Raw genomic sequence first — 11,445 nt, 5'->3', positions numbered from 1 at the left:
CCCCCTCCCACACCCCCGGGCCCCTCTGGGGGCCTGCCCAGGGGCCCCCCTGAGCTCCCCGACCGGCTGAGCTGTGATGGGAGTCGAGTCCATTTGCTTTACAAGTGAGCGGGTGTGGGGAGGATAGGCCCGTAGGGGAGGGCAGTGGAGAAGCCAGGCTCCCACCCTCCTGTAAATACAGCCCTCTGGGCACAGACCTTGCCGTCCGGGTTCGTCCATATGATGCCGTCCTCTCTCCCCTCAGCCTCACCACACCCTCTCCCTTCCTGCCCCTCGGGGAGCCTCCCCGGACTGTGTTCTGGGGTGATTAAGGAGAAGCGGCGTCGGCAGGTTTGGGAGCTGCTTCCAGTGGGTAGTTGGTGAGAATTCTGACCAAGGCAGCATCCCTGACTGCTGACCTGGCTCCATGGGCCGTGGGGAGCGGGTGTGTCCCTGCACATGTGTGTCTCGGGGACAACCTCCCTGAGTCTCAATAAACCAGTGAGCACCTGTCCCCACTGTGAGCAGAGTGTGCGCCTTCCGCCGGCCTGGGGCTTCTTGGCGCCGGCAGGGCGTGGAGAGGTGTCTGTTCCGCCTCTGAGGGCTCAGTAGGGCACAGCCCAACACGATTAGGGCTGAGATTCCTGCGAGGACACCAGCGGTTGAGTGTAGATTCCACCTCACGCAGAACTGCAGCCCATGCTACCCGCTAAGCGCTCATTTGTGAAGACAGTGGTGACCACCTTCCCTCGCCGGCCCCCGTGCTGGCAGCATGATGCCTTCTCCAGCGGCAGGTGCAAGGCCCTTGTGCATCAGCTAGCCCTGGCCACGGAGATGCTGCGTAAATGCTGACCGGGGCCGCTGCTCTCACTGAGGGACACGCATTGGGAGCTGACCTGCAGGGACCATTCCCAGGACTGAGGGGTAGCAACAGCGAAGTGATGGCCGCTGGGAGACAAGTCCTCACACCGCAGAAGCCTGGCTAAGGGCTCTGGGTGTTCGGACTTGCTATCCGAATGAAAGGAAGTAGCGGGTGGTCAATGGAAAAAACAAACTTGCCTAGGACTTTCATAGTAATTCTTTTATAATAATTCTTTGTGGGGAGGTTTTGAGACTTTATAAGTTTATTTGAGTCAAACTGTCAACATATGCCAGGGAGCAAGATCGCGAATGCTCTACAGAAGTGCTTTTTTGAAGCTCAGCTTCTCTCCCTTTGGCACTGATTTTTTAAGCAATTTTTGCAAAAGGGCTGCCAGGTTGGATGGGCCCTGTGGTTTCATTATCCTGTTTCAGAGCCAGGTTCTAAAAGCAACATGGCTACACCTCAGACGAGGACTGGAAAAGCACTCTGGGGTTATCTGCTGTGGGCTGCTTGGATTTACATTGTGTCTCCCCTCTTCCCAACATGACCCCCTCAGGGAGGTGGAGGCCTCCTGTCTGCAGGAGCTGCATCCCAGCCTGGGCAGAGCCTGAGACCAGAATCGCCACCTGCACTTGCTCTGCACTGAGGTACAGTGTATGTTACCAAAGGTCAGAAGCTCTCCTGCAGCTAGGGGTGAGCTGGACATTTGCTGACAGGAGTGCAGGACGCAACCGGTGGTAGGGCTACTGGGGGGTGGGGCGTGTTGCCCAGTGGGGAGACCACCGCTCAGCGGCTCTGGGAGGAGTTACCCGGCATCTCCAGCCCTGCCTCCGCCCCTTGGGCTTCAGACCTCTCTGTCTAGAGCAGGGGTCCTCAAACTACGGCCCGCGGGCCACGTGCAAATACAAATATTGTATTCCTGTTTTGTTTTTTTACTTCAAAATAAGATATATACAGTGTGCATAGGAATTTTTTCATAGTTTTTTTTTAAACTATAGTCCGGCCCTCCAACGGTCTCAGGGACAGTGAACTGGCCCCCTGTTTAAAAAGTTTGAGGACCCCTGGTCTAGAGGGTTGGGACTCCAGCGCCCACCAGGCCTCCAGCCTCTTGCGCCCCGTCCTTACTTTTGCACACAGTGAGCGCTTGCTTTTGTGAGTTGTGTTATTTTTCAGTCAACATATTTTGGTTGGGACAGTTGCTGAGATAGGCACTCCTGTAGGCACTCGGGTAGCTCAGTGAGCAAGATGGCTTTGCGAGAGCACGTTTTCACGTGGGAGATGCCAGTCGGTGAGCAGGTGAATAGGTGAACGAGGTAGATGGGCAGCCAGGACTGGTGGGCATCTGGTCATGGCTCAGATGCTAGGCCTGCTCACTGATTACCTGGTGAGGAGCCTGGCTCGGCGAGGACTCCTGCTGTCCAGGTCCTAGCCAGCGAGGAGCAGAGCCAGCATCCAGCTGAACGTGTTGTGACCTGTGGCTGCCTAACCTGTTACCCCCAAAAAGTGGCCTGAATAAACAATAATCATCTCACCATTTCTGTGGGTGGGAAACACGGAGCAGCAGGAGACGCCTGGGAGATGGGCAGGCTGTAAATGTAAAAGACAATAGGCTCAGTTACAGTAAAGATTGCCCTTTGCCAAGCAAGCTGCAGGCCTAGGACATGACCACCTGCCGTGACTCACTTTTACTTGGGGAGTTGTAGTTGCAGACCAGCCTGTGTGGTTACGGTAGGTCTCAGTTTGTGCTCCCTGCCATGCACGCCTCCCCTGAGCCAGCCCTTTCACCCACAGACCATCTCCTAGAAGATGAGCCCATCACCACTGGCCTATGTGGTGACACATTGTAGTCGATGTGGGCCGCAAGGTGCCAGGACCGACAGTTAAGGGAGAGAGACACACTGAAGCCACACCCTGGGTACAGCACACAGGCACCTTCCCAGGTGCATGGGGGGGGGGGGGGGAGGGCGTTTTCCCTTCCACCTGATCCTCCAGCTGGAGCCTGTACATGGGGCTGGCAAAGGCCAGGTCAGCAAGAGAGAAACAGAAACGTGTACTAACGTGTGCCCCCTGCCCCCCCCCACACACACACGGGAGCCCCCACTGATGAATAACCCAAAGGGGTCAGAGTGGGGCTGCCCCGGGCTGACCAGAGGAGAAGGGTTGGCATGTACCGGCGGCCGGGAGAAGCGGTGAGCCAGGGTCTGCCCAAGAATGGCTGCGCAGATGTAAGTTGAGGCCTCCCTGCTGCCCCGGGGGTGGGGGGTGGGGAGCACCGTTACAAACATCTTTCCCTTCGAGAGGGCGACTTGGGTCTTGCTTTTAGAGCTTTTCCTAACCTGCTGGTTCTCAATAGCCTTTCACTCAAAATAATCTGTGGGTCCGAGGGGCCTGTTTGGGGAGTGATGCTGAAACTGGACATAAAAAATTTGGCTGCCTATGACTACTTGAGCCAAATTAAGCAGACAGGGTTGAATGATATCTGAGCATTTATTCCAACAATGCCAGCAGCATGGGAGAGCAGCAGGTCAGCCACAGAAGTCCCTCCCCTCCTGGCGGCTGATTGTGCAGGATAGGGGAGAAAGGCTGTGTGTGGGGCAAGCGGGCAGGTAAGGGCTGCAGGTCCCTAGCCCGAGTGTCTCTCTGCAGGATCTTGAAGTCTGATAACAAGGTAGTTTTCTATTGTTGTACCCCACGAATTACACGAGGACGCCTCAAGAAATCGAATTAAGGAGCCACATTTATTTCAGAGCTGGCGGCTACAAGGGGGCAAATGCTCTAAGTCTTGCAACCCCGAATGACAGTAACATCAGGCTTATATAGGCAAATATCACAAAGGTATCAATTACATCTCTAGGTTTGGAATGAGGAACCTGGTTTGCAAAAGCAGTCTGTTACAGAAGCTAAATTGAGCAAGTTATCTACAAAGATTAATTATAGTTTTAGATCTCCGAGCCACCGAGTCAACAGAAAACACATTTTCTGGAGCCACTGAAGCAATTAAAGCAATTGTGCTGTCCTGGTCCCCAGGTGCAGAGGAATGTGTTTTGAACATCAGTGAGGACAGAGAATCATTGATTGGCTGCCTCCTGCATGCCCCTACTGGAGATTGAGCTAGCAACCTGGGCATGTGCCCTGACCAGGAATCCAACCCAGGATCCTTCAGTCTGCAGGCCAGTGTCTATCCACTGAACCAAACCAGCCAGGGTCATCATTTATTTTTTAATCTTTTTCAATTACAGTTTACATTTAATGTTTGTATGAGTTTCAGGTGTACAGCATAGTGGTTAGATATCATACTTTACAGCGTGTTCTCTCTGGCATTTTTGTCGCCATCTTAGCTAGTTATTAATAAAGGAGCAGGGGGGTGCAATAGGCAGACCTTCCTTGCACCTCCTCCCGGGGCCAGGAGTTCATTTGCAGCCTTTGGTGGAGGGAGGGCAGTGCAGACTGGAGGTGCTAAAGGAGAGGCTGGGGTGGGGAGCATGAGGGGAAAGCAGCAGTGGGAGACCTGCATTTATTTCATCGCGCTCCTCCAAACAGAAGCAGCCATTTTCCAGGAAAAGGAAAAGTCCCCATCCTAGGTGACACAGCGCACCCCACCCTCAGGAGCCCTGCCTGCCAGACCTGCATCGACAGCCACAGAGGCCAAACCTACGGTTTGGAACAGCCTCAGGACAGGTCTGTGACTGCTTGGGCGGAGGGGCCGTCCACCCCACTATCCCAGGAGCCTGACTGGTGCCTCTCCCAGGCGGGAGAGCTGGTAGACTCCCCCGGTTTCCAGCTGATCCCACAGCCTGCATAGGAGGGTCTCTGCCCAGCTGAGAGCAGAGTCATATTCTGGGCCACTGGCAGAGGAGCATCTCGTGGACCAGAAACACCCCACCACAGTCCCTGAGATCTGAACAGCACCTCCCCTCACGGGAGACCAGAGGTTAGACTCCCCATTTCCCCTAAAGCCCTTTCAAAACAGACTTGAGTGATTTAAGATTGACAGCTGCCTGGCAAGCTAAGGCGGGACTCTGGAGAAGCTTACTGTCCCAACCCTGGGCCCCTGCGGCCAACAGACCTGCCTTAGAGGGCAGCTTGGCCCTCCCACGTGCAGTCTGCAGCCAAGGCCTACGGAGACAGACACAAGCTAGATCGCTTGGAGCGTCGAGCTGGTGCTGGAAGCCAAGGGAGGACCGTGTCTGACTGGTTAGCACCCAAGTGCCCCGGGAGCCCAGCACCAGCAGCACAGTCAGCCTCAGTCATTACGTGAGCAGGGTCCAGAGGGAGCTGCAGGAGGCACTAAACTGCTGAGGTGAACACCACTTCACTCTTCCCTTTCTTTTTTTAAATTTATCTCTCTGCATTATTGGTTTATTTATTACGTTAATCTCTATTGTCTCATTCATATATCTACCTTTTCATACCCATTTTTTTTTCTTCTTTTTCTTGTCCTTTCACATCTTTTTTTCTTTTCCTATTTTGGGTCTATCTGGTTTCTCTATTTTCCTTTTCAAATTTTTTTCTTCCTCTTTTATTTTAAACTGTCTTCCTTCCCCTATTGATTATTGTTATTTTCTTTATTTCATCTCTGCCCCTTCATATTCCTCCCCCCTCCTTTATTTGTTTGTTTTCTTTCCCCTCATATTTTTTCTTTCTTTTCTTCTATCAATTTTGCTCTCTTTTCTCTTTCCTAATTCTCTGTTCTCTGGTGGCTGCTGTTGTTGGTGCTGTAGGGTCTTGTGAATGTTTTTGTTTTGTTGTTTGTTTTGTTCTGTTCTGTCAGCATCTCCACAACAGTTCGCATGATGTGGTCGGGGGTGAGCCTCATAGCCAGCCTCAGAGGAGATTTCATTCGTGAACAGGACAACAACATTCAAGACCAACTATAACAGAAAAACCCAAATAACTAACTAAGGGGCTTTCCTAGAGCACCCAGCTCAGGAGATCTGTGAGACTGCACCACGGGGTCCCACAGAACCCCTTCTACATAAGATCACCTCACAAAGTCTGGAAGGCATAGCAGTTTGATTTAATATGTAGCAACAAATTCAAAGGGTCAGCAAAAATGGGGAGATAAATGACCTCTAAATGAAAGAAAAATAGGAACTGCTAGAAAAGGAACTAAATGAAATGGAGGCAAGCAATTTGCTAGATAAAGAATTCAGAGTAATGGTTTTAAGGGTTCTCAAACAACTTAGAACTACAAGCAACTTAATGAGCATATTATGAGACTTAATGAGAACTAGAGCAGCAAGAAAAGGAAAAAGAGGTAGCCCTGCCAGTGTGACTCAGTGGTTAAGCATTGACCAATGAGCCAGGAGGTCATGGTTAAATTCCTGGTCAGGGCATGTTCCTGGGTTACAGGCTCAATTCTCAGTAGGGGATAAGCAGGAGGCAGCCAATTGATTATTCTCTCTCATCATTGATGTTTCCATCTCTCTCTCCATTTCCCTCTCTGAAATCAATAAAAACATAAAAAAGGCATAGAAACCATCAATAAGAATCAAGTGGAAATGAAGAAAGACATAATTGAAATAAAAAATACCCTGGAAGGAATCAACAGATAGACTAGTAGAAGCAGAGGACTGAATTAGTGAATTAAAAGATAAGGTAGGAAAAAAAAAACAAAACCTTCAGAACAGCAACTGGAAAAAATTTAAAAAATAGGAAGAAAGTCTAAGAGGGCTTTGGGACAACATGAAAACAATATTTGCATCATAGGGGATCCAGAAGGAGAAGAATCTGAACAAGGAATAATGACAGAAAACTTTCCTGTCACTCAAGTTCACAAAACACAGAGAGTCCCAATCAGATGAACCCCAAAAGACACACACCTAAGCACATCATAATTAAAATGGCAAGCATTAAAGACAAAATATATTTTGAAAAAGTCTTCGTTATGGAGATGTCTCAGTTCCCACCCAGCCCCAGGCCTTCACCACCCTATTACCTATTACTAACATCCATAGGTAATATCTTTGGGTTATCTTTTCCCACCCCCTCTTCCCCCATCTCTCTGAGATGTGTTAGTCTGTCAGAGCGGCTGTGCAGGAAACACCCTTATGGAGCAGGACTTGCTTCAATGAGGCTTTGGTGCTCTCTGAGTCTGCTCCTTGAGTGTGTCACTTGTGGATGTGTATAGTTGTAATTTTCTATGGTCTGAGGCTGTCTACCAGGTGCACTGGCTCTAGGGCCTCCAGGGAGGTGCAAAGTCAGCCAGTGCCTGGGGCCACCCTGCAGGAGCTACGTAAGGATCTGCAGATGGTTGCTATTTGGTGATGCCCAGCTGTGAAGCAAGGCAGGCTGTGCTAGTGCTGGATCTTGGACATTTTATTGATAGTTTGGGGACACAGTCACCAGCTGCTGCTTGTTTGAGAGATTTTAGCAAAATCTGAGGCATGAGCCAGGACAGGACAAGGTGCTACAAACAGCTTGAATAGGGTCTCAGGGAATCCCCAGGTGGAGCAAACAGTGTATTCCAGGCTGACAGAGACTCAGCTATGGCTACCAGTCAGTCCTATGACAGGGGAGGTCCAGCCCAACCATGACCCCTAAGAGCACTCCAATTTAGGAGAAAGTTGCTGCTGAGTTCCTGCCCCAGTGCCAGAAACCCAGTTCTTCCCCATATGTGTCTGGGTCCCCCAAAGCCACCCAGTGCTGGGAGTCCCAGTAAGGTCATGCGCAGGCTCTTTAAGTGGAACACCTGGGTCTCCAGCAGCCTCCATGTCACTCAGCCACAATCCCTGCTGGTTTTTACAGACCATAGTTGTAGGGATTTCTTTCACTGGGCTGAGACCCCTTGCTTTTGTTCCGGGAGGGCCGGAACAAAAGCATGGATGGAGTGTTTGTGTGAACTAATATAAATTCAAAGTAAACATCATTACATAAAAGGGTACAGTCTTTTTTTTTTTTTAGTTTTATTCATTTCAAACGGGCCGGATCCAGCCCGCGGGCCGTAGTTTGCCCATGGCTGGGCTAGAGCATCCCCTGCAGACTGAAGGGTCCCAGGTTCGATTCCAGTCAAGGGCATGTACCTTGGTTGTGGGCACACGTTTCTCTCTCATCCATGTTTCTAACTCTCTATCCCTCTCTCTTCCTCTCTGTAAAATATCAATAAAATATTTTTAAAAAAATAAAATAATGGCACACATGGGTGTCGGACCAGCCTGTTCCACACTTCCACCCCTCCTACCAGTCTCACTGTGCTTTCTTTTTTACTTCTCTATTGTAGGACTTCCATTCAGCATGGTTTCCAGTGGTTCTGAAAGATGGTTGTTCTGTTTTAGCTGTAATTTTGATGTGTTTGTGGGAGGTGGCAAGTATAGGCATTTACCTAAGCTGCCATCTTGGTTCTTCTTAAAGAAGGAATCTTTTTTTTTTTATTGATTTCAGAGAGAAAGGGAGTGGGAGAGAGATAGAAACATCAATGATGAGAGAGAATCATTGATTAGCTGCCTCCTACATGCCTCCCACTGAGGATTGAGCCCACAACCCCAGCATGTGCCCTTGACCAGAATCGAACCTGGGACCCTTCAGTCCACAGGCCAGTGCTCTACCCACTGAGTAAAACCCGCTAGGGCAAAAAAGAATCGTGAAAGCTTTCGAAAGAGAAGGTTACCTACCTGGGAGCTTCCTTTAGACTGTAAACCGATTTCTCAATAGAAAGACTTTGGGCCAGAAGGGAGTGGCATGAAGTATACAAAATGATGAAAAGCACAAAACTGAATCCAAGACTACTCTATCCATCAAGGCTATCATTCGAAATGGAAGGTGAAATAAACAGCTTCCCAGACAGCAAAAGACCAAGAGTACATTATCACCAAACCAGCCCTGCAAGAATTGCTAAAGGACTGTTGTAAGAAGAATAAGTAGAGTAACACAAGCATAAAGAAAGAAAATGGGCACAAATAAGTACCTGTCAACAATAACCTTAAATGTAAATGGATTAAATGCTCCAATATAAAAACAGGGTAACTAAATGGATAAGAAAACATGACCCATATATATGTGGTTTATAAGAGACCTACCACAGAACAAAAGAGTCACAAAGGGTGAGACTGAAGGGATGGGAAAAAATTTTCCGTGCAAATGGAAAAGAAAAAAAAGGTGAGGTAGCAATACTAATATCTGACAAAATATACATGAAAATGAAGGCCATAACAAGAGACAATGACGGGCACTTCATAATATTAAAGGGATTGATACAAAAGAGGATATAACCCTGGTAAATATATATGCATCCAATATAGGAGCATATATATATATATATATATATTTAAAACTTCTGGAGGACTTTAAGGGAGAGATGGACAGCAATACAATCATAGTAGGGGACTTTAACAGCCCATTGACATCACTGGGTAGATCTTTTAGACAACAAAAACAAAAAAAAATCAAGGAAATAATGATCCTAAATAACACACTAGGTCCAATGGAATTAATTGATATTTATAGTACATTTCACCCCAAGGCTACAGAATATATATCCTTCTCAAGCACACAGGGTAATTTTCAAATATAGACCACATGTTAGGACACAAACTTAGTCTCTACAAGTTCAAAAGGTTGAAATCATATCAAGCATCGGATGACAATGGCACGAAATTAGAAATCAACTGCAATAAAAACACTCAAAAACATTCAAACACATGAAGTCTAAGTAGCATGTTATTAAACAATGAATGGGTTACCAAAGAGATCAAGGAAGAAATAAAAAACTTACCAGAAATAAATGAAAACACACACACACACACACAAACAACCTAACATCCATCGGACACAGTGAAAGCAGTACTGAGAGGGAAGTTCATAGCACTATAGGACCATGTCAGAAAAAAAAGTCTAATAAACTATCTAACCATACTACCTAAGGAATTAGAAAGAGAACAGCAAGAAAAGCCCAGAGTAAGTAGAAGGAAAGAAATAAAGATTAGAGCAGAAATAAATCACATAGAGGCGAAAAAATAGTAAAAAAGATCAATAAAACTAACAGCTTTGATGGTAACGGTCGTTACACCCTGGCTCTTTATTTTAAAGATAGTGAACTTACAGAAAGAGAGATTAAAAAAACAATCTCATTTACCATTGCACCAAAGAAATGAAGATAGCTAGGAATACACTTAACTAAGGATGTAAAAGACCTGTACCCAGAAAACTACAGGACACTGAAAAAAGAGATAGAGGAAGATATAAACAGATGGAAGAACATACTGTGTTCATGGGCTGATAGAATCAACATCATTAAAATGTCCATACTACCCAAAGCAATCTAGAGATTCAATGCACTACCCATTAAAATACCAATGGCATATTTCACAGACCTAGACCTAGAATTTTTCTCCAAAAATTCATCTGGAATAAAAAAAGACCCCGAATTGCTGCAGCAATTCTGAGAAAGAAGAACAAAGAAGGAGGGATCTCAATACCAGATATCAAGCTGTATTACAAAGCTACGGTTCTCAAAATTGACTGGTACTGGCACAAGACTAGACATATAGATCAATGGAATAGAATAGAGAACACAAAAATTGACCCAAACCGCTATGCTCAATTAACATTTGACAAAGAAGGCAAGAGCATACAATAGAGTCAAGACAGTCTCTTCAATAAATGGTGCTGGCAAATTTGGACAGATACATGCAAAAAAAAATTAAGCTAGACCACCAACTTACACCATACACAAAAATAAACTCAAAATGGATAAAGGACTTAAACATAAAATGGGTAACCATAAAAATGTTTCCACAGGCAGCAAAATCTCAGACATATGGGAAAGCAATATCTTCACTGATATAGCTCCTTAGGCAATGGAAAGAAACAAATGGGACTACATCAGAATGAAAAGCTTCTGCACAGCAAAAGAAACCATCAACAAAACAACAAGAAAGCCCACTGCATGGGAGAACATATTTGCCAATGTTATCTCTGACAAGGGTTTAATCTCCAACATTTATAGGGAACTCATCCAACTTAACAAAAGGAAGATAAACAATCCAATCAAAAAATGGGCAAAGGACCTAAATAAATACTTTTTGAAAGAGGTCATACAGACAGCCAAGAGACACATGAAAACATGCTCAAAGTCACTAATCATTCAAGAGATGCAAATCGAACCAACAGTGAGGTACCATCTCACACCTGTCAGACTGGCTATCTTCAACAAATCAACAAGTGACAAATGCTGGCGACGATGTGGAGAAAAAGGAACCCTCATGCACTGCTGGTGGGAATGCAGGCTGGTGCAGCCACTGTGAAGAACAGTATGAAGTTCCCTCAAAAAATTAGAAATGGACTCCCATTTGACCCAGTGATCCCTCTTCTAGGAATACATCCCAAGAAACTACAAACACCAACCTGAAAGGATATATGCACCCCTATGTTCATAGTAGCACAATTTATAATAGCTAAGATTTGGAAACAGTCTGAGTGGCCATCAGCAGATGAGTAGATTAGAAAACTGTGGTACATCTACACATTGGAATACTATGCTGCTGTAAAAAGGAAGGAACTCCTACCATTTGCAATAGCATGGATAGACCTGGAGAGCATTATGCTAAGCAAAATAAGCCAGTCAGAGAAAGATAAATATCACATGATCTCACTCATTTGCGTAATAT

The 11,445-nt window shown here is 46.6% G+C and overlaps 1 protein-coding gene across 1 annotated transcript in view; it reads left to right on the top strand.

Moving 5' to 3' along the window:
* The window catches only part of GABBR1 (gamma-aminobutyric acid type B receptor subunit 1), a 19,535-nt gene extending 19,042 nt beyond the window's left edge, over positions 1 to 493 (top strand). Inside the window, exon 18 of the mRNA XM_015560913.1 lies at positions 25 to 493. Coding sequence (XP_015416399.1) covers positions 25 to 108 — 84 coding nt within the window. The 3' untranslated portion in view covers positions 109 to 493. The remainder of the gene's footprint in view (positions 1 to 24) is intronic.
* Positions 494 to 11,445: the final 10,952 nt, after the last annotated feature.

The sequence above is a fragment of the Myotis davidii genome, unplaced genomic scaffold (assembly GCF_000327345.1).
Source record: "Myotis davidii unplaced genomic scaffold, ASM32734v1 scaffold2336, whole genome shotgun sequence".
In the NCBI taxonomy this organism is placed as follows: Eukaryota; Metazoa; Chordata; class Mammalia; order Chiroptera; family Vespertilionidae; genus Myotis; species Myotis davidii.
The sequence above is the reverse complement of the archived record's forward strand: the minus strand, read 5'-3'. Positions and strand labels throughout refer to the sequence as shown.